This window comes from Trematomus bernacchii, unplaced genomic scaffold, assembly GCF_902827165.1.
Source record: "Trematomus bernacchii unplaced genomic scaffold, fTreBer1.1, whole genome shotgun sequence".
Taxonomy (NCBI): domain Eukaryota; kingdom Metazoa; phylum Chordata; class Actinopteri; order Perciformes; family Nototheniidae; genus Trematomus; species Trematomus bernacchii.
Genome location: NW_022987550.1, coordinates 920589 through 944679, shown reverse-complemented (window position 1 = coordinate 944679; position 24091 = coordinate 920589). Strand labels below are relative to the sequence as shown.

Here is a 24091-nt window from a genome sequence, read left to right as displayed (position 1 = left end):
AAACATGTCGTTACAATATCGACATCAAAGTATATATTGTGATATTTACTACACATACTTTTCTGAAATAATTTAATGTTTATCTCCAAATATTCTTGTTTAGGTAAATTGTGTGTTTATGTTTAATGACTTTATGAAGTGTAAGTGTAATAGCAGTTGTATGGTGTATAAAGTATTCAAAGCAGACAGTTTTTAAGCACGTTGAAGATGTTTTGAAGAGCTAAAAGATAAATGGTGTGTTGAAGCAGAATATTTGGTGAGATCTTTTGATCATCTCATCATTTCTTTGTAATAAACGATGGCTTTTGGACTTCACAAAACTCTGGAACTATTTCCTCATCCCTATCTGACACTTTGCACAAGAGCTGTTGATTTAGAGTTTAATTATAAATCGTTATGAATATGTTTTTATAGGCAAGGCAAGGCAAGGCAAGGCAAGTTTATTTATATAGCACCTTTCAACACAAGGCAATTCAAAGTGCTTTACAAAAATGGAAGACATTAAGAAAATGGCATTTAATATCAGTCATTAAAAATAAAAGATAATAAAATAAACATTAAAAGAAAAAATACATGGATACAAGTTACAGTGCAGTTTAAGATGTGAATAGTTCAATTAAAAGCAGCGGCAAAAAGAAAAGTCTTCAGCCTGGATTTAAAAGTAGTCAGAGTTGCAGCGGACCTGCAGGTTTCTGGGAGTTTGTTCCAGATATTTGGAGCATAATAACTGAACTTCTCCATGTTTAGTTCTGACTCTGGGGACAGAAAGCTGACCAGTCCCTGAAGACCTGAGAGTTCTGGATGGTTCATAGTTTAGCAGGAGATCAGAAATGTAGTTAGGGCCTAAACCATTCAAAGCTTTATAAACCAGCAGCAATATTTAGAAATCTATTCTTTGACACACTTGAAGCCAGTGTAAAGACTTCAGAACAGGAGTGATGTGATCCACTCTCTTAGTGTCAGTGAGGAACCAGTGTAAGGACTTCAGAACAGGAGTGATGTGATCCACTCTCTTAGTGTCAGTGAGGAACCAGTGTAAAGACTTCAGAACAGGACTGATGTGATCCACTTTCTTAGTGTCAGTGAGGAACCAGTGTAAAGACTTCAGAACAGGACTGATGTGATCCACTCTCTTAGTGTCAGTGAGGAACCAGTGTAAGGACTTCAGAACAGGAGTGATGTGATCCACTTTCTTAGTGTCAGTGAGGAACCAGTGTAAGGACTTCAGAACAGGACTGATGTGATCCACTCTCTTAGTGTCAGTGAGGAACCAGTGTAAAGACTTCAGAACAGGACTGATGTGATCCACTTTCTTAGTGTCAGTGAGGAACCAGTGTAAAGACTTCAGAACAGGACTGATGTGATCCACTCTCTTAGTGTCAGTGAGGAACCAGTGTAAGGACTTCAGAACAGGAGTGATGTGATCCACTTTCTTAGTGTCAGTGAGGAACCAGTGTAAGGACTTCAGAACAGGACTGATGTGATCCACTCTCTTAGTGTCAGTGAGGAACCAGTGTAAGGACTTCAGAACAGGAGTGATGTGATCCACTTTCTTAGTGTCAGTGAGGAACCAGTGTAAGGACTTCAGAACAGGACTGATGTGATCCACTCTCTTAGTGTCAGTGAGGAACCAGTGTAAGGACTTCAGAACAGGAGTGATGTGATCCACTCTCTTAGTGTCAGTGAGGAACCAGTGTAAAGACTTCAGAACAGGAGTGATGTGATCCACTCTCTTAGTGTCAGTGAGGAACCAGTGTAAGGACTTCAGAACAGGAGTGATGTGATCCACTTTCTTAGTGTTAGTGAGGACTCGAGCAGCGGCGTTCTGAATTAGCTGCAGCTTTCTAATAGATTTTTTAGTGAGACCTGTAAAGACACCATTGCAGTAGTCCAGTCTACTGAAGAGAAAAGCATGGACAAGTTTTTCCAAATCCTGCTGTGACATTAGTCCTTTAATCCTGGATATGTTCTTTAGGTGATAGTAGGCTGATTTAGTAACTGTTTTAATGTGACTGTTGAAACTCAGGTCAGAGTCCATGACTACACCTAGATTTCTGGCTTCATCTGTTGTTTTGAACATTGCAGACTGAAGCTCAGCGCTAACTTTTATACGTTCTGCCTTGGCTCCAAAAACCATTACCTCAGTTTTATCTTTGTTTAATTGGAGAAAGTTCTGACACATCCAGTCATTGATTTGTTCAATGCACTTACTCAGTGTTTGAATTGGAGCATAATCTCCTGGTGAAATTGTTACGTAAATTTGTGTGTCATCCGCATAGCTATGGTAACTTATTTTGTTGTTTTTCATTATCTGAGCCAGTGGTAGCATGTAGATGTTAAAGAGAAGAGGCCCCAAGATGGAGCCTTGAGGTACCCCACATGTCATATTTGTCAACTCAGATGTGTATTTACCTATAGAAATAAAGTTGTTTCTGTCCTTTAAGTAGGACTCAAACCAATTTAGAACTGTTGCCGAAAGTCCCACCCAGTTTTCTAGTCGGTCTAGTAATATGTTGTGGTCAACAGTGTCAAACGCAGCACTGAGATCTAATAATACTAACACTGAAGTTCTGCCACTGTCTGTGTTTAAGTGGATGTCATTGAAGACCTTTACAAGAGCAGTCTCAGTGCTGTGGTTTGGACGAAATCCTGACTGGAACACATCCAAACAGTTATTTAAATGCAAGAAGTTACTCAACTGTTGAAATACAACTGTTTTCAATGATTTTACCTAGAAATGGCAGGTTTGATATGGGCCTGTAATTGTTCATTACTGAGGCATCTAGATTATTCTTTTTTAAGAGCGGTTTAATGACTGCAGTTTTCAGTGCCTGTGGAAAAATACCTGAGTGAAGAGATGTGTTTACTATATGAAGTAGATCTGAGGCCATGCAAGGAAAAACATCTTTGAGAAATCCTGTTGGAATAATATCAAGGCAGCAGGAGGAGGATTTCAGAAGTTGAATAATGTCCTCTAAGTTTTTATCATTAATCTGATGGAATTGTGTCACGGTGTTTTAATTGATATTAGGTGGACACAGGGACAAAACATTTGCTGTACCTGATGTAGAGGCACTGACTGCTTGTCTAATTTTCTGAATGTTGTCAGTGAAGAAGGAGGCAAAATCATTGCACGCCCTGGTGGATAGAAATTCAGAGGCTACTGACACTGGGGGGTTAGTTAGTCTGTCGACGGTAGCAAACAAGGCACGTGCGTTGTTTTTGTTTTTGGTAATGATGTCAGAGAAGAAAGACTGTCGTGCGTTTTTCAATTCCAAATTATAAAGGCCAAGTCTCTCTTTATAGATTTCAAAGTGAACCTGGAGATTTGTTTTTCGCCACCTACGTTCAGCTTTTCGACACTCTCTTTTTTCTGTTCTCACGGTCATGGCCTTTCTCCATGGAGATATTTTCTTGCCAATCACTTCCTTTACCTTAGTTGGAGCAATGGTATCTATAACATTTTTAATTTTTGAATTAAAATGATCTACTAGCTCATTTACTGAGATGTTAGCAGGGGCAAGTGTGGATGAGAAATTATGAGTAAACATTTCTCTAGTATTTTCAGTTAAATATCGCTTTGTGGTTACCTCTTTCTGAACATTTGTGTGAACAGAAATAGAGCTCTCAAAGAAAACACAGGAATGATCAGAGAGTGCAATATCAGTCACCACAACCTTTGAGATATTCAGACCCTTTGAGATAATTAAGTCCAGAGTGTGCCCCTTATTGTGCGTGGGCTCCGACACATGCTGAGTCAGCCCATAGTTATCAAGAACACACAACAGTTCTTTAGCCCCTCTGTCCGGGGGGTTGTCAACATGGATGTTAAAATCACCAACAATGACTAGACGGTCAAAGTCAATACACACTATAGACAGCAGTTCAGTAAAATCATCAAACTAAAGTTGGGAGGGGTTGATTCGATAAGAACAGCTGCACTGTTATTTTGTTCAATCCATGTTTCCGTTAAAAACATAAAATCGAGATTGTGCTCAGTGATAAAATCATTGATTACAAATGTTTTTCCTGCCAAAGACCTGACATTTAATAAAGCCGTAATAAAACCCACATGGAGACGAGCTTCACTGGTTGACAGTTTATTGACATGTTACACTTCTTTAACCCCTTCTCCACCGAGAAAAAACAAAAAGACAGAACATTCAGAGAGCACTAAAAACAGATTCAGACCAGCAGGCAGAATACAGCCCAGCTAAAAATAAAAAGACCAGAGAGAGAGAGAGAGAGAGAGATGCTGTGCGTGTGTGTGATGGTTTCTGGAAAACAAAGCAACACACACACACACACACTCTGAGAGCCAGATATATGGACGCCTCACACACACTGCTGTAAAAAGGTGAGGTTCTTTTGGTGTGGAGCTTCTCAAAAACTTAAATTCCCCACACTGCAGTGAGTTAATACGCAGCCAACACTTCCTGCTGTGTGTGTGTGATGGTTTCTGGTAAACAAAGTAACACACACACACACACTCTGAGCCAGATATATGGACGCCTCACACACACACTGCCGAAGAATGAGAGGATCTTCTGGTGTGGAGCTTCTCAAAAAACGACATTCCCGACATTGCAGTGAGTTAATACGTAGCGAACACTTCCCTCTGTGAGTGTGTGTGTGTGTGTGTGAGTGAGTGTCCTCAGTGCTCCAGGCGGCCCAGGAAGCGCAGGTTGAGGATCTTCAGCTGGTCGTCCAGCTCCATCCGCACGATGCCGTCGTCTCCGTCGATACTGAGCAGGATCCCCGTGGCCTCTCTGTCCTCGCCCAGGATCACCTTCACCTGCAGAGAGGAGGGACATCAGCGTCACCATGACGACACACTGCTTTTACGTCTCAGTTGATATGTTATTAATTGCAGCTGAATTACTGTGGAAGTCCCTCGATGTGTGCAAGCTAAATATTAAACCATATGTGGCATGTGATGTCAGAAAAGGCCAGAGTATAACACAGGGTTCATACACTTTTTCACCAATGATTTTCAATGACTTTTCCATGACTTCTCCAGGACCTTTACCTCATTTTCCATGACCAAAGAAATTACTCTTTCTCAGCGGTACCACTGAAACATTTTTATTTCAACATGGAACAGGAAAATAAGGTCTGCATATGAAACATGTTGTGCCTATCTAAAACAAATCAAATTGGCTTACTAGCTTCTACAGGCTAAAGCAACTCAAATCTCTCACCAGCAAAATACCTCCTCAGTTAAATGCCATTTTACATTTCATTACTATACGATACAGTATTTATTATCATTATAGTATTACTATTTCAGCGATTAGATAAAATATAAATTATATTTGATGCAACTTTAGTTACATTTCCATTACTTTTCCAAAACTTTGGGAAAAATATTGTTTTCCAGGGCCTGGAATTAGCATTTTGAATTTCCATGACTTTTCCAGGTTTTTAATGACCGTAAGAACCCTGATAGTATTAAATAAAAGGTCTTAGCATCAAAAGATACTGCTTTTAATGTCTTAGTTTACATGTTATTATTATTAAAGTCCCCTGAAGTATAGTCATAAATATTTATAAACAAGTCATGAAAAAGCCATCAAAATGTCTTCAAATGTAATAAAAAGTCAGAGAAATGTTCAGTTTTGTAAGTCATCAAAACTCTAAATAACAAAATCTACATCCAAATGTATATTCAGTATAATATGTCATAGTAAGGTCAGAAAGTGAAAGTTTAATATGTCGTATGACAGTGTGTCGTAAAAGGAAGGAAGCGTCGTTTCAATCCAAACACGGCCAAAAGCACGAGGAGGAGATTTTAAAGGAGGTGGAGGAGGAGGAGGATGATGATGATGAAGGGTACCTTGTTGTTCTTGGTGGGGGTGACGGGCTCCAGGTGATCGCTGCTGATGCTGACCACCTTCTCAGACTCCTGCATGAACACCGAGCACATCCCACCCTACACACACACACACACACACACACACACACACACACACACACACACACACACACACACACACACACACACACACACACACACACACACACACACACACACACACACACACACACACACACACACACACACACACACACACACACACCACACACACACACACACACACACACACACACACACACACACACACACACACACACACACACACACACACACACACACACACACACACACACACACACACACACACACACACACACACACACACACACACACACACACACACACAGTTAATGCTGTCGTACAGAAACACACACTGCAGCCGAACATAAGCTTCAAAACAATATTACAAATATTTGACTTTTTGTGACATAAAAGTCTCAAACATCAAATTAACAACCAAAATGTTTCTTCTTGATGAAACATTATATTACATTTATATACCTTCTATTTATACAATGTTAACATTGGTAACACTGTGTGTGTGTGTGTGTGTGTGTGTGTGTGTGTGTGTGTGTGTGTGTGTGTGTGTGTGTGTGTGTGTGTGTGTTCTGGATATCAAACTGTGCTCTCCGTTTGAGGAATGAATTAGTTTAGACTTAAAAAGGTCTATAATAGTTTATTATTATCTTGTAATGTATGGTGTGTGTGTCTCTCTCTCTCTATCTGTGTGTCTCAGTGTGTGTGTGTGTGTGTGTGTGTGTGTGTGTGTGTGTGTGTGTGTGTCTCTCTGTCTGTGTGTCTCTGTGTGTGTGTGTGTGTGTGTGTGTGTGTGTGTGTGTGTGTGTGTGTGTGTGTGTGTGTGTGTTACCGTGACGCTCCGGATGACTCCGCTCTGCCCCATCAGGTCCATGAAGGAGTCTTTGATCTTCACTAAGATGTCGGGCGTGACCCAGTCGCTGCCGCCCTGCTCGATGTTGGACCCGGGCGTGTGAGGGTTGTACCCTCCGGGGGAGGGGGCTCCGGGGGTCATCGGACTGTACCCCACTGGACTGGGACTGGGACTGGCCTGGGGGGGGGGGAGAGGGGGGAGAGATACTACTGGTTAGATCTGAACCAATAATCACCATTCAATAAAGCAGGTTTCACCAACTCAAATGTAAGACTTTTTAAGACCACTTTGAATATCATTTATCTATTCTCACGTGTGCCTTGTATCTATTCTCACGTGTGCCTTTGACACTTTTCTAACCTTTTTATATTCCTTTCATCCTTCTCTTTCATCCATGTTGCATCCCCAGACAACACATTTTCATAAATAAAGTCAGACTGAAGCATCCTTTGTGCTCCAGTCCTCTCAGTGAACACAGAGCTGAGTCCAGATCAGATGCACGCTGAAGGCTCTCTCACCGATCCTGCTGTTATGTTCAATGCATTCATGTAGGGCTGTGCAATTAATCGTATTTTAATCTCGATTTTGGCTTGCAACGATTACGAAAACAACGTAATCGAAATAAAACGATAATTGTAATTATTATTATTATTATTATTTTTTTTTTTGGTTTTTCAGTTGAATTACACTTAAAGTTCAGGGTAATCAACTGTTAAAAACATACTGTTCACATTTTTGTTTCAATAAATGGATGTTTTCAAAGTAAATGGATAATCGTTTTTAATAATCGTGATATCAATTATTGACCAAAAATAATCGTGATTAGGATTTTTGCCATAATCGCACAGCCCTACATTCATGCATCGTGTCTTGAGATGTGTCTGTTGATGTCACACATGGAGCTGCTGGGATGCAAGGAGCATTTCAGACTTGATCTGACCGTTAAAGTGTTATCGTATATCGTACGAAATGAAATGTGTTTTAGGTTGACTTGACAAAATCTGTCCGGGGACTACAGATGAGAAATAGCTAACTCTTTTCACATTTACAGAAATGTTGATTGATGTTTTTCTCCTGGGTTTGTGCATTGTGTCGATGTTGAAGTTACACATGGAGCTGCTGTGAAGCAAGTCACTTGATCGGACCATTCAAGTGTTATCGTAATTCAGTCTTTGCGAATGAATATGAACGATATTGGCGTTTGAAGCGCTCACTCTAAAGCAGGGGGCTCAAACTCAAACTCATGGCGGGCCACATCAGAATTATCGTTGCACTCAAAGGGGCCGGTTGTAACTTGAAATATACAAATATATGTATTATATGACATTATTGGCTCTGCGTTGGTTAGTATCAGTTCTGGTAATAACTTCATAAATAACTACGTCTGAAAGCAGAAGTCTGAAAATCACCAAACGTTTGACACGCTCACTTTATATCACCCTATTGAATGTTGCCTTAGTGTACATTATTTCATTTCATAGTCTGCTCTTGTACAGATCCTATTCTGCGTCTGGATCTGTTTTTAGGGGTTCAAGAAGTGTAACATGTCAATAAACTGTCAACCAGTGAAGCTCGTCTCCATGAGGGTGTTATTACGGCTATAAACTCTTCATACATAACGTTTTTATAATTAAACTCAAGACAGTACTGGTTAGAACTGCACCATTAACCCCAATCCAGACGTATCAAATGAATATGAACGCTGTTGACGTTTGATTTGATTATTTGCATTGTTGGAGGAGCTCAGGTCAGAAGAATGTCATGACGATAAAACCTTTTGAATTGTAAATGTCTGATTACCTGGTACGCCATGGGGGAGGGTGTGGGGTGGTAGCTGGCGGGGGAATGTGTGTTCTGGTATCCCACCGGAGAGGGCGCCACCTGGTGGTAGCTCTGAGGGGAGGGGCTGGGCTGGTAGGAGCCCTGAGGGGAGGGGGCGGCGTACGGAGAGTACTGCTCCGTGTTGTACCTGAACACACACACACACACACAAACACACACACACACACACACACACACACACAAACACACAAACCGTTACAGAGGGTCTGAACTAGTGTTACTAAAACTATGACGACACTTGTTCGCCAACGACATTTTGTGTCTAAGACGAGACGGCACCGACGTCAGTAAACAATAACCGTAACGATAACATGCAATATCGCTGAGGAAAAAGGACGAGACGAAAATGTAGTTTACATAGACAAAAAGTTGACTAAAATAGTTCGTTTTCTTTGACTAAAATACGACTGAAATGTTCAGACTTTTAGTCGACTAAACCTTGACTAAATAAAACAGGATGAAGGTGACTAAATATGACTAACACTAACAAGGACATTTGACACAAGACTAAGACTAAATGAAAAAATAGCTGACAAAATGAACACTAGTCTGAACACCTGGAGGCGTCACACAGATATATTTCAACATGGTTTTACTGCCGGTGTTCTCGTTTGGACTTAGTACTTAAAGGGGCCCTATCATGCTTTTTGGGGTGTTCCCTTCCCTGTAGTGTGCTCTAAAGGGTTTTAGTGCATGTAAACAGTCTGCAGAGGCTAAAATCTTAAGATCCGGTTGTTACAGGAGAGCAGAATTACCTACGGAAATTTCCACCTCTCAAAAACAATTGACTAAAACCTGTGATAACACTTAAAAATCAGTGTTTCTCCCACAAATGATGTCCCCAAGAAGCCACTTAAAGTACGCTCAGCCCGTTCCTCTGATCATTTAAGATCCAAACGTTCAGGAGGTTTTCACCGCAGAGGAATTATACGCACAGGACATTTATAACTGATTAAAACAATAAAGGAAAATGAATAAAGCAGTATTGCAGAAGTCAAGACTAACATTTGAATTTGACACCAGAATGGGACAAAACATTTTAAACACGTTTGCTGATGACTGAGTGTGTTGAGACTCACATAGCAGGCGTGCCCGGCGTCTGAGGGTTGTACTGAGGGTTAACCTGAGGAGAGGGGACCTCTGGGTAACCGGGGGTCTGGGGGTTGGGGGTCCCGGTGTAACCCTGAGGGGAGGGGGACGGTTCATCGTCGTACCCAAAGTCATACTCCTCGTCATTCCTGGAGAGAAGACAGGATAACACCGTTAGAAATACAGAACAACGTGAAAATAAATACACACTTATTTAAAGGTCTCCTATGATACCGTTTTTAGGCATATATTAAAGGTCTCAGATATATACAAATGTATAAAAAACATGTCTCTGAAGTCTCCTGACACACCGGCGACACAAAGTTACGTATAAAAGACATCAAAAAGTGCATTTTGGATGATAGGAGCCCTTTAAAATAAATACTGTGCTGTGTGTGTGTGGCACATTTCAAAATAAAAGCCCAATACAGTTCACAGGAAGCTCAGGGTTATCATTTTTTTCAAACTAAAAGACCCAAGGGGGGACTATTTGCTTACAGGAAGCTCCAGGTGATGCATTTTTTCAAAATAAGAGCTCCATAGAGTAAGTGTATCCTTACAGGAAGCTCCAGGTGATGCATGTTTTTCAAAATAAGAGCCCCATAGAGTAAGTGTATCCTTACAGGAAGCTCCAGGTGATGCATGTTTTTCAAAATAAGAGCCCCATAGAGTAAGTGCATCCTTACAGGAAGCTCCAGGTGATGCATGTTTTTCAAAATAAGAGCCCCATAGAGTAAGTGTATCCTTACAGGAAGCTCCAGGTGATGCATGTTTTCAAAATAAGAGCCCCATAGAGTAAGTGTATCCTTACAGGAAGCTCCAGGTGATGCATGTTTTTCAAAACAAGAGCCCCATAGAGTAAGTGTATCCTTACAGGAAGCTCCAGGTGATGCATGTTTTTCAAAATAAGAGCCCCGTCACGCATCAATACAGCTAGTGCTATAAATGCCTAGGAAATGTGAGCACCAGAATGTTTACATGTGTAATGTCTGTGAGTGTGTGTGAGTGTGTGTGTGTGTGTGTTACCTGGAGGGTGTGTTGGGGTTGCTGGGGTCCCAGGCTCCGCTCTGACCCGGCGTCCTGCTCCCATCATGCAATGGGGTTTGAGAGCCGTAGTGAGGCGTGCGGCTTCCAGCTGGAGGAACAACAGAGTGAGAAATATGTTGTATTTCACTTGAATTATAAGTAACTTTTTCATTTTATTTACAATAGCTACAGGGTTTAAACGTATAGAAATAGAAATGCTAATGTAAACACACAAAAACAAAATTAAAGATAAACATATATACATATTTGGGTCATATATAAATATTAGATATGTGTACATGTATGTGTGAAAAGTGTGTATTTTATGTCCAGTACTTTGTGTCAAATAAAGATAATTATTCCCCCTCTCACCTTCTTGTACGGGCGTCTGAGAGCCGTACATGGGCGTTCTGGATCCCGTCCCGTACATCGGAGTCTGGGATCCGTACATCGGGGTGCGGCCGTGAGTCGAGGTCTGCCCGCTGTGCCTCTTAGCCCCCCTGAGGTGGAGAGGATGGAGGTCAATGTGAGGTTAGAGAGATGGCAAAAGCACACACATCCTTTACTCAAATAGACGTACAGATAATCGTGTTAAAAAATACTCTGGTGAAAGTAGAAGTACTGACTAAACTTCTTTACTCAAGTCAAAGTAAAGAGGCTTTGAAATGTACTTCAGTCAAAAGTACCCATAACTAGCAGCTGTTTTAAAGAGTACCTGACCTCCCTTTATATTAATAGAACAATAATGTCATTGTTAGCTAATGAATGTTTCCATGCTGAACAACGGCAACATGACAACGTTTTCATTGGTCCCTCTTCTTTAGAGAAGACCAGGAAATGATGGATACACGGATCGTGTTCAAATCAATAGGCACGCAATGACTCTAAATAATAATGATCACGCCACCAAACACACATTCAAACTAAAGGAACCAGCCTGTTTGGGAAATGTAACAAGTTTTTCATTGCCATATCTACACTGTAGCTAATGTGCACATGATGATGATGCCTTGAAACTTGATTGCCTAGGGACTGAAGATGGAAATACATGGTCCTTGTTGAAATTAATACATAATAATAATGTTTCGTACATGGTGGTGAGGCGCTGTCGATCCACTGAGATGGTCTGACAGGTCGAGTGCAGCTCAACGCGCGCCGTAGACTCTGTGGCGTCCTTCACCACCCCAATGTATCCTGGGAAATGTAGGAAAATGCATCATTCATTTAAAGAACAACAATTAGGACAGTTAAATACTTCTTTTGGACAAAATGAAAATGTTTTTGACACTAAATGCAGGATATTTGGTTGGGTAAAAATACGTTGTGAAATTTTAATCATAACATATCAATAAATGTTCACTTTTGGATTTAAAAATATTTTTTAAAAAAGGCTTGGAAAATGTGAGAAAATTACAGAAAAAGTTTTAAAAGTGTCTGAAAAAAAAAAAGTGTTTGGAAAAAGTGTGATAAAAGTTTTGAAATATGTTTAAAGGTCACCTATCATGCTATTTTTAGGCAATAGCATAGGTCTCAGATATATACAAATATATAAAAAACATTTATGTATAAAAGACATCAGAAAGTGCATTTTGCCTGATAGGTCCCCTTTAATGTCTCTAGTGTCTCACCTTTGTAAGGACCCTGCGAGATGCGGACGGTTTGACCAATCAGATCGTTGTCTCTTCGTCCTCGGCCCCGCCCCATTCCTCCTCCTCCTCCTCCTCCTCCCCCCCCCACCTCCTCCACCTCCTCCTCCTCCACCTCCTCCTCTCTGTGGAGAGCCTGCAGAACAAAAGACACAGTTCATTAACAAACCTTTAATTGATGTTCGTCAGCGGCTGCAGCTCAGACCATAGTCAGACATTAAAACCAATTCATCAATTAAAGTTCTTCTTAATTCAGTTTTATTGAGACTTATACAATAAAGCAGACCAATGAGATGAAGACTTCTGAGTTTAGAGTTTTCTGTTTGGGGAGTTTTGAGTTACTGTCTAATTTAAATGTACTTACTGTAACCCCACTGTATAGATGTGTGCACTTTTTACTTATGTTTAAATACATACTGTTGTTCTATTCTTTGTTATATTTTATTTCACAGTTTAACTTTTTAGGTTGATATAAATATTAGTATCCTATTTTATTTGTATCCTTTTTTTAATTTAACTTTTTTAGATACGTGTGCGTGTGAGTGTGTGTGTGTGTGAGTATGTGTGTGTGTGAGAGTGTGTGTGAGTGTGTGTGTGTGTGTGTGCATGTGTTTGTGAGTGTGCGTGAGTGAGTGTGCGTGAGTATGTGTGTGTGTGAGAGTGTGTGTGAGTGAGTGTGTGTGAGTGAGTGTGCGTGAGTGTGTGTGAGTGTGAGTGTGTGTGTGTGTGTGAGTGTGTGTGAGTGTGTGTGTGTGTGTGTGTGTGTGTGAGTGTGCGTGAGTGAGTGTGCTTGAGTATGTGTGAGTATGTGTGTGTGTGTGTGAGTGAGTGAGTATGTGTGTGTGTGTGAGTGAGTATGTGTGTGTGAGTGAGTGTGTGGGTGTTTCTCAATCGCGAGTAAAGCTGCTTCAGAGCCACTATTTCAAGCATACTACGTCATCGAGTGCCGCCGAAGGACTGTTCCAATCTCCAGTATACTTGGAAATCTACCGAGCCCGGCGTACTCCTTTTGGAGAAATATCGAGGCTGCACATGTGTAGACTCCACGGTCTTAAAATCCCCACAATGCTTTGCGCACGGACCAATTTCCCCAAATCTGTGGCGGAAGATGTAAGGAGGCGGGGCCTCTCATATGACGCACACCTGCACACTTGCTAGCCTGTTCCACTCTTTGTTTTCCGAATGTCAGGAAGTATTCTTGACTCGCTTCTGAAGCAAGATGCTCGGCAGACATGTGCTACCAAGCAAGCGTACTCGACATTGAGAAACACCCTGAGTGTGCGTGAGTGAGTGTGAGTGTGTTTATATGAATATTTATGTGTTATTTAATTTTAAAAAATGTGCACATCATAACTCAATAACCCCGTACGTTTATTTTTTTTCAATTAAACTTCTTATATTTATATCATATTTTTTATTGTATCTTTAATTGCACATTTTCCCTTTACAACTCTTCTCTAAATATTTGGATTTTATTTGGTTTTAAAATGTAGTAATTATCAGAAAACAAAGCTCCTCCGGGATGAATGAAGTACCCGAGTCCCGGAGGCTTTGAAGCCAGATACTAAAACTCCTGGCCAAGAGGAAATCCTTCAAGCGTGAGATTTGGATTTACTGAGTGAGATGGAATGTGTTTACCATGACAACACATCAACACAAAGCATACTTGAACAGCTGCAGCGTTCTAAGAAACTATAAACCCTGAAACATGAACTACTATTTGGCTGTGGCTTTGCAAGAGGAGACGCCTCTCGTCTGATTTACTGACACTAGAGCAGGGGTGCCACATCAGCATCATGGTTGCACTCAAAGGGCCAGTTTTATATATAAGACATTATAAAAATACATATATAAAATAATGTATTATATTACATTATTGCCTCTGCATTGGATTATTATCGGATAGGGTAATAACTTCATAATTAACTACGTCTGAAAGCAGGGTTAGGTAAGGGTCTCTTCAGTGAGAATGTCACAAAATGATTTAAAAGAAAAGCCAAATTCTGGAAAAAAAGTAAAAAGAAAAAAAAAGAAATGACATTTCGAAAAAAAAGTCAGATTCTGAGAAAAAAATAATGTTTTGAGATGCATTGTGGGACATGTAGTTTATGGGCAACGTGCTTCTGTAAATCGGCATGTAACCGTATAATAAACATGTTATATTTTTCATGCTCTTGTGGGCCCACAGAAAATGAAGTCATGGGCCGGATTTGGCCCCCGGGCCTTGAGTTTGACACCCCTGCGCTAGAGACTGAGGAGACTTAGGCCCCACTCACACGGGACCGTTTGCGTTTATGCACAGTATGCGTATTCAAAAAAGTCTTCCGTTCACATGCATTAGTTTCATTTAACGTGTCTGTTCAAACGAGGCCGCTGGAAACGCTGTAGTACATATGCCGGGACTGTAAGTGGCGCTGTAACTTCCGCCAAAATACACCAAAAGCAGCGAAGAAGAGCAGCCCCGCCGCAATGTTGCCATGGCTACCCTTCTGTTTATGCCCCGCGGTGTATTTAGCAACATGTAGTTCATGTAATTCTCCATGTCCACTTGTTGCTGATGGTTGTGGTAGAGGAGCTGTATATTTTGCACTAATATCTGTAGCATGGTCAGTAGCAGTAGCACTAGCAGTAGCTACTGACAGGAGGAAGTGTGTGTGGCGATTGCTGGTATTCAGCGGGATATAGTCATTTCCTCAGCATATGGATAAATGCAACGGGGAAGTTAACTGAAAGAAACCGAATCTGTGGATATTGCATCGACCGACCAAGAAGCACGTCTCTGTGGAGAGGACGCGCTCAGAAAGAGAGATATTCTCTACAAACACCGGGTGAGATCCTCCTTTGTCAATATAATGGATCAATGCATGAAATCTGACTCTGTTTATTTTTGTTTAAGGAGTATATTGGGCGTTAACTATTCTGGTTTGCCTTTTATAATATTATTTCATTCAAGAACCCCTTGTGCGTTTAATTAACACAGCTATTTTTGATAGTTGCTACAGCAGTGAGCAGGAGAGGTGGGGAGAGGCGGGGCTATCGTTATTTTTTCAGGAAATATTCGTATCGAGGTGATTACACGGACTCGGTTGACCCCCCAGAGCTTTTCGTTTGCAAATCTATCCACCTTGGGACCCGTTATTGTTTGTGGGGTCAGTTTCTATCGGCCTCGTGTAAATAATAGGGCTATACGCACGCGAAACTATGCAGATACAAGCAGTTTTCTCCTCGTGTAAATGGCGCCTAAGGGATTTAAACAAGTCTCTTCCACCTCTTTATGAACTGTAACACCTGTCCCAGAAGCTCAGACACTGATTGGTTCAGCAGACGCAACATTAAAATACAACAAGGAGATAAAGCAGATCTTTTTCCTGCTGCAAATACACAGACAACTACAAAACCAGGATATTAAAATCAATACAAATATTTTCCATTATTAACTGGATGTTACAATGACTGTATTTTGTGATAACATACTGTACTTCTACTTATTTCTAAATATTTTTAATGTTAAAAACAGTCCTATTTTTGGTCCTTTTCTTAAATGTTTTATTTCCATTCTGTGTTTTTATATATGTACCTTATGCATGCATTTACCATTCCAAAAACTTCAACACTTGGGATCAATAAAGTACCTCTTATCTTCATATACCCCAAAGCAGATCTTTTTCAAATACAGAAAAGAAACTACAAAACCAGTATATTAAAATCAATACAAATATGTTCCATCATTAACTGAATGTTACACTGACTGAAACATCCCTAATCTTTATTTATTGATTAGATTGATTGATTTGGGGCTGTAATACATTTAGCTTTGATTTGATGTATTTAGAGTGTACTCACTTCCTCCTCCGTGGTGCATGGGGCTGGTGATGCGAGGACTCATGGGAGCGAATCCTCCCACTGTGAAGTTGGTCACGTCTCTGGGCTGAAAGAGTACACAGATTTACAGAAGGGAAGTAATTTAAAACATATATTGAAGGAAATATCACATTCTGAGGGTTTAATTAACACTGTACGTACATTAATGACTAGTGTTAACCTGTTAAGCCCTGAGCCTGTTTTTCAGGTCTCAGGCTCGAAAATGCCATTCCCAGAACAAATGACCATATCTTCCCTTCTAAAAGGGGTAAATTAATAATCTTTATTCTCAAAGTAATGATAAACCTGTGAGTTGGATGTAGAAAAGTCAGAATCAATATAGATGTTTATTATTTTAAAGAAAATTCAGATTTTACAAAAATTATTTTTTACTTATAGTGAAAACTACCCTTGGATAGGGCTGTGCAATTAATCCTATTTTAATCGCAATTACGATTTTGGCCTGCCACAATTACGAAAACAACATAATCGAATAAAACAATTATTTTGCTTTGCTTGGTTGTGACAGTGCAACATATTTGATCTAATTTATTTTTGATCTAATTTATTTGTATTTATCATATTTATATATGATTAGTAGCTTTTGGAAGTGTGCTCCAAAATATTTGTTGATCTTGTTTATTGGTATTTATTATTTTGATATTATTTATATAAAGTTTTTCAGTTGAATTATACGTTCAGGGTAATCAACAGTTATAAGATACTGTTCAAATTATTATTTGTATTTGTTTTAAAGTTCAATAAATGGATGTTTTCAAAGTCAATGAATAATCGTATTTAATAATCGTGATATCAATTATTGACCAAAATAATCGTGATTATGATTTTTGCCATAATCGCACAGCCCTACCCTTGGATGATGGGTTAGTATACTAAAAGCTTTAGGAATCCAAAGTACAACATATAATAAGTACCCTGTATCAAGATTGATGCAAAACAAGTGACATTTGACCTTTTTAGAGAGATTTAGCAAAAAGAAACCACTTCTGGGGTCATTTGGGTGGATTTTACCTATCGCTGGCCCCCCTTGCTCGATTTTGATGGTTGACACCTCTTTCTGACCGTTAGAGCCAATAGAATCGAAGGGGGAGTCCCCCACACACACACGTTGTGAAGCGAGAAGGTGGGGGCTTCGCGCATGTAATTTAGCATCAGAGTGAAGCTACACTCTAGCTCTGACATCTGGAAACGGAAAAGCAGTTTTAATGCTTATGGATTATCAGAAATCATTTCAAAGGGACACAGACACATTGGATTAACTTCAGCAGCGTTTTTATCGTTTTAATGCCATTGAAGACCACTTTGGAGAGACTACAGAGCCAAGGTAAAAATGTTAGCATTTTTAGCTACCTAGCGTCACCTGTTTTGATGTCCGTTTTTGCTTATAACGTCGCAAATACGTATAATTTAGTGTTAATGTGGGTGTCCATAGATTCTGTGTCACCTCACGATGTGAAACGATGTGTTGGATGTGGAGAAAAGATAAATAATAAGGTTTTGTGAGTGATTTTCGATGCAGTAATCTGTTAGCATTTTTCGCTCGTTGCTAATTCAGAGGCTCAGTGTTAGCATTGTGGGTTTTCTTTTGGAAAAAAAAATAAAAATGATCAGTTAGATGAGTTTCTTCCCGTTACATGGATATAAAACATTCATAGTTTATTAAATGAACATGCCCTCAGACACTGTTTCCTGCAAGATGTTGCGGCAGTGCCCCGGTACCGGGGTCTCTCGGGCTTAACAGGTTAAAGCACAAACACGCTCTCCTTCGTCATAAACGTATATATACGTGTCAGGTGTTGGTTCTAGAAAGATAAAGTACGAGTACTGTGGCGCTATATAAATGATCGAGAACATGACGCCTGTATACATAACAGAAATTACAGATTTGTATTGACGACAACTACAGGGTTGTGTATGTAACAATAAAGCTTTTGTCATTATCAATACAAGCTAAGTGTTTGGAGCTAATTAAGGCTGTTGCCAACGTTATGAATGGCTTCTTCCAGACCACATATGGAAGGATGTATCCTCATGGTGAGAGCTGCTAACCGCACTAAATCACTGCAGGCAGCAACATCGTCTCATTTAGAAACTTGTTAGCATCCCCCATTTTTAAATCCACCAGTGGGGTATTTACTGACGTATTTTATGTCGTAGAACAAAACATTAAAATCTCATCAGCTCGTGTTAACCACAGACCTGATTATAAGCAAAAACACATTCAGGAAACCATTAACGTGAAGAGGAGGGAACAGTGAGTGGTAAAACCCTGACTCATGTAAGGGTTTAAAGGTCCCCTATTATCCTCTCTTTCATCAACATATCACAGGTCTCAGATATATCCAGAGCCTGTCTCTGATTGGCTGAAACACCAAACAGATCATTGCAGCATTACCCATAATCCCCTCTGTTTCAGCCCTGTTTCCAAAGTGCTGATTCTCTGTCTGTTACTTTAGATGAAAATAAGGAGCCCCTCCCCACGCCCCTCTGAGAGAGATTTGGTTACAAAGAACTCAATTGGCGCGTTCACACCGGAGTACTTTTCCCACAATAGTTCATCAGAACTCAGATATATTTGCGTTCACACCAAAAAGCCCCCTGAACTAAATTAGTTCATCAGAACCATTTTTACCCCCTTTTCAGTCCCTGCTAGAGAGCAGGTACTTTCGTGGGAGAAAAAGGTTCCTGGCTGGGCGGATTGTAAACCACGCCCCGTAAAACTCCCAAAAGGTTTTGTGAAGCCGCCATTTTATTATCCTCGCATTAGCATTATTAGCATTAGCCCAGCGCACAAACGCAGAGAGACTAACTTATGGCAACACAAAATAAAACATGGGAGCGGTGGAGATGAGGAGGTGTCTGCGTTCTGGTGATTTACTCGGAAGGCTTCAGTAGAAGCTGCTGGGAGTCCCAGCAGCTTCTACTGAAGCCAGTCCCCAACTCCGGGGACTTCCGGCCGGGGACTTCGGGTGGCAGTATACGCCGTGAAGTTGTTTGCGGCCTGCCAGTAAACCCAAAGCAGAAGAAGAAGAAGTGACGTCAGCGGCTCATTTGCGTAATCTTCCCCCAGGGACTAATTGCGGTGTGAACGCGATCTGCTTTAGTTCATCAGAACTAAAAGAGTTCTCATGAACCTTTGTGGGAAAAGTACTTGGTGTGAAAGCGCCTAATGGGGCTCTAGGAGGAGATTCAGGTGATAAGGTGGGGGGGGGGTTACCTTGGTTGCTGATTGGCTACTTATACTCAAATGATTATTTCCCTACCTCACATTAAATCAGATGTTCTTTATGCTATAAACAACCAAACGTGTGTTTCGTGATAGCATTCTACATGAGGATGAAAAATTAAAGAAAAGAAAACTAAGTTTAATATTTCAAAATGAGTGACCCATCTGTACGTAGACTGGGCATCCCATATAACCTGGCTGAGCCAATATAAAACAATCAGCCAAATAACTTTTCAATATATTATTGATTACTATTTTTGAGGTACTTTTAGGTTGGCAGTAAACACAAGTCAGAGGTACATGGTGTACTTTTCCTCCACTACATGTATTTAATACCTTTAGTTACTTCACAGATGTGGATGAATGATGTGAAATATAATCAAGTGTTAAATCAGACTTTAGTTCCACCTGGAGTAAATCCACAAGCTACCCTGCAGTATACAAAGTCATTCAAACTAGCTGCACCTTTACCAGCTTTGAGAACACTTTCATGATCAATCATTATAAAACATATCATATATATTATTCTGAAATGGACCAATCTGCACAATGACTACTTTTACTGTCGCTACTTTCACTATATTTTGATGAGAATACTTTTCTACTTTTACTTGAGGAACATTTTGAATGAAGGACTTTTACTGTAACAGAGTATTCCTACACTCTGGTACTTCTACTTTTACTCAAGTACAAGATCTGAGTACTTCTACTTTTACTTAAGTACAAGATCTGAGTACTTCTACTTTTACTCAAGTACAAGACCTGAGTACTTCTACTTTTACTCAAGTACAAGATCTGAGTACTTCTACTTTTACTCAAGTACAAGATCTGAGTACTTCTACTTTTACTCAAGTACAAGATCTGAGTACTTCTACTTTTACTCTAGTACAATATCTGAGTACTTATTCCACCTCTATCTGTATATATTTGTTTCCTTCTAATTTGTTATTATTTGTGACCCTCTCTATCGAAATCAGTCAAAAGTCTCAACGGCTCATTTAAAAAATAAACGTGGATTTGTGTAAAAAAACTAGTTTTTCAGGGTTCGGGTGTTTTGTTTGATTTTAAATAAACAAAGTCTTGGATTTCAGAATATGAAACTGTTATTGCCAAAATCTCATGATAAATACATGTTTGAAGCTTGTGAAGGGAAGAAAGCTATAAAGCTTTGTTTGGTAAACTCCCGTATTGTATCTGCTCTCTGATCACACAGAGAGTTGCAAGCAGCTATTGTCTGAGATCACATGATGTAGTCTTGTTACATGTGCCAAGAGCAAGGACTGTCTTCGGTGAGACAGCTTTCATGTGCAGCTCCACTTGCTTGGAACAGTCTTCAGCAAGAATTGAAACTGAGCAATCTCATTCCTCTGCATGTTTTTAAAGCTAGGCTAAATGAAATGCTCGTTGATACTATGGGTACTTGTAAATGTCTATAACTATGTAAATGTATCCTGTAAATATAATGTATGATGTCCTTTATTGTTTTATGTTTCATGTGGAACCTATTTGCTGCAGGTCTCCCTTGAAAAAGAGATCTATGATCTCAATGGGACCATCTGGTGAAATAAAGGTTTGAAATGAGAAGAGGCACCTCTCAATTCGCACCCTGCTCTTCCGCTGAAATTATGAAGTAAGGGCGTATAGTAGGGATGTCCCGATCACCTTTTTTTGCTCCCGATCCGATTCCGATCATTTGATTTTGACAATCTGCCGATACCGATTTTTCCCGATCCGATCTTTATGCAATGCAATAAGAGGAAAAAAAAGGTAACAGATAACGGCTGGTCATCCAACGCGATGAATTCAGCTATCTTGGCTGTTATTTTTTTGGCCTTTTCACTGTTCTGGGGCAGTTTCTCTTTCCTTTTAAAAGTCTCTGAAAGTGTCGGTTGTTTCAGTGCCGTTACCTGAGTGGCCGCTGTGTACTCGTCGTGTTGTTGTTGGTGTTTGTTTCTCAGGTGGCGTATTAGATTGGTCGTGTTGAACGTAGCTCTGTTCTTTCCACCACGCGGAACCTCCGCCTTGCAAACATTGCATCTGGCTGTTACACTGCCTTCGCTTTCAATTTTATAATACTTCCAAACTCCTGACATTTTCTCTGTCCCGACTCCCGAGTCACCAGCTGAACGTAGCCTCTCGTTAGCTTACTGCTACTATTAGACACTGCGCCCACTCTGTTGCCAGATTTGAGAGAAATAAGCAACCAGGTCTATGAAAACAAGCCCGAAAGAAGCAACACATACATGATGTTTTGTAATTTTTTTAAACTAAGGCCTCAGGATGACTTTAAGACGTGAACATGGTCATTTTTGTTTTGTAACATTAAATAAAATAAGAAAAATATTTTATAAAAAAAAAAAAAAAAAAAATCCTGATCCCCGATTTTTTTCTCCCGATTTCCGATCTTTTGAAAATCACGTGATCGGCTCCGATCCCCGATCACGTGATCGGATTGGGACATCTCTAGCGTATAGTAATCATAGATAAACACGACAGGGTCCGGGACAGTTTGTTTTCATCTGTTTTCAAATAAACAAAGTATTGGCTTTCAGGATATAGTCACGAAATATAATCTATTGATTCGACACAGGGCGATTTTAAAAGCAATGTATTTCTACTGGTAGTATGTTTCGTGCCTAAACCAAATGTGACTTGCTCTATCAAAATCAGTCACATTGACCCGCAGACACATTTTCGTTTGTATTACTGGTCTGGGGGAAGCTCGCGAGTGTGTGTGTGTGTGTGTGTGTGTCTTTGTGTATTTTTGCGTTTGTGTGTATTGTGTTTGTGTACCGGGGAAACACTCACGAGAAACACCGGCTGTTGTTACGCCTGCTGTGACGTTAAATTACTCCGTTCTCCGCTTGTAATCATGCCGTTACAAGCTTCAAAGCTGTATTTATCATCTGAATTTGCCGAAACAAGTTTAATAACACGAAACGCTGTGAGACTGGGTTGAATTACAACAGTGAGTGCTTCATCCTCTGAACACCACAGGATAGCGACTGTAACGCACATAACATAGGTACGCTCCTCTGAAATGATTGTCCCCTGCAATTATTATTATCCCTCATCGAGTTCGCTATTCAGCTTGCTAACGTTAGCTTAAAGAAACGTAACATGCAACGTTAGCGAAGCGAAGTAAAGCATTTACAATTTCAAGCACTTTGTCCCAAATTCAAGCACCATTCCCAAAATTCAAGCACTTTTAAAACCTTGAAAACACCTCGTACAATTTCAAGCATTTTCAAGGATTTCCAGCACCCGTACGAACCCTGCTAATGGTTACCAAGCCAACACATCGTTATGACATCATAAAGTGGCCAAAATCTGATCAGCTCATTTTCAGACAGGTTTTTATAGAAATGGATCAAAAAGAGAGAGAATCTTTGATCCTGAAACTTTCAGAGTCTCTTTCCACAGAGGGGACACATGTTGATGAAGAAGAGGGGACACATGTTGATGAAGAAGAGGGGACACATGTTGATGAAGAAGAGACATGAAGAAGAGGGGACACATGTTGATGTAGAAGAGACATGAAGAAGAGGGGACACATGTTGATGTAGAAGAGACATGAAGAAGAGGGGACACATGTTGATGTAGAAGAGACATGAAGAAGAGGGGACACATGTTGATGAAGAAGAGACATGAAGAAGAGGGGACACATGTTGATGTAGAAGAGACATGAAGAAGAGGGGACACATGTTGATGAAGAAGAGACATGAAGAAGAGGGGACACATGTTGATGAAGAAGAGACATGAAGAAGAGGGGACACATGTTGATGAAGAAGAGGGGACACATGTTGATGTAGAAGAGACATGAAGAAGAGGGGACACATGTTGATGAAGAAGAGACATGAAGAAGAGGGGACACATGTTGATGGAGAAGAGACATGAAGAAGAGGGGACACATGTTGATGTAGAAGAGACATGAAGAAGAGGGGACACATGTTGATGTAGAAGAGACATGAAGAAGAGGGGACACATGTGGATGTAGAAGAGACATGAAGAAGAGGGGACACATGTTGATGTAGAAGAGACATGAAGAAGAGGGGACACATGTTGATGTAGAAGAGACATGAAGAAGAGGGGACACATGTTGATGTAGAAGAGACATGAAGAAGAGGGGACACATGTTGATGAAGAAGAGACATGAAGAAGAGGGGACACATGTTGATGTAGAAGAGACATGAAGAAGAGGGGACACATGATGTAGAAGAGATATGAAGAAGAGGGGACACATGTTGATGAAGAAGAGACATGAAGAAGAGGGGACACATGTTGATGTAGAAGAGGGGACACATGTTGATGAAGAAGAGACATGAAGAAGAGGGGACACATGTTGATGTAGAAGAGACATGAAGAAGAGGGGACACATGTTGATGTAGAAGAGACATGAAGAAGAGGGGACACATGTTGATGTAGAAGAGACATGAAGAAGAGGGGACACATGTTGATGAAGAAGAGACATGAAGAAGAGGGGACACATGTTGATGGAGAAGAGACATGAAGAAGAGGGGACACATGTTGATGTAGAAGAGACATGAAGAAGAGGGGACACATGTTGATGTAGAAGAGGGGACACATGTTGATGAAGAAGAGACATGAAGAAG

The 24091-nt window shown here is 40.3% G+C and overlaps 1 protein-coding gene across 1 annotated transcript in view; it reads right to left on the bottom strand.

Annotated features, from left to right (window-relative positions):
- Positions 1-4084: 4084 nt before the first annotated feature.
- The window catches only part of supt5h (SPT5 homolog, DSIF elongation factor subunit), a 49425-nt gene continuing 29418 nt past the window's right edge, over positions 4085-24091 (bottom strand). The window contains exons 21-31 of the mRNA XM_034123704.1: positions 16214-16298; positions 12486-12506; positions 12353-12448; positions 11816-11918; positions 11097-11224; positions 10725-10833; positions 9689-9847; positions 8568-8736; positions 6747-6944; positions 5837-5932; positions 4085-4795 (exon numbers count right to left, since the gene is read on the bottom strand). Coding sequence (XP_033979595.1) covers positions 4655-4795; positions 5837-5932; positions 6747-6944; positions 8568-8736; positions 9689-9847; positions 10725-10833; positions 11097-11224; positions 11816-11918; positions 12353-12448; positions 12486-12506; positions 16214-16298 — 1305 coding nt within the window. The 3' untranslated portion in view covers positions 4085-4654. The remainder of the gene's footprint in view (positions 4796-5836; positions 5933-6746; positions 6945-8567; positions 8737-9688; positions 9848-10724; positions 10834-11096; positions 11225-11815; positions 11919-12352; positions 12449-12485; positions 12507-16213; positions 16299-24091) is intronic.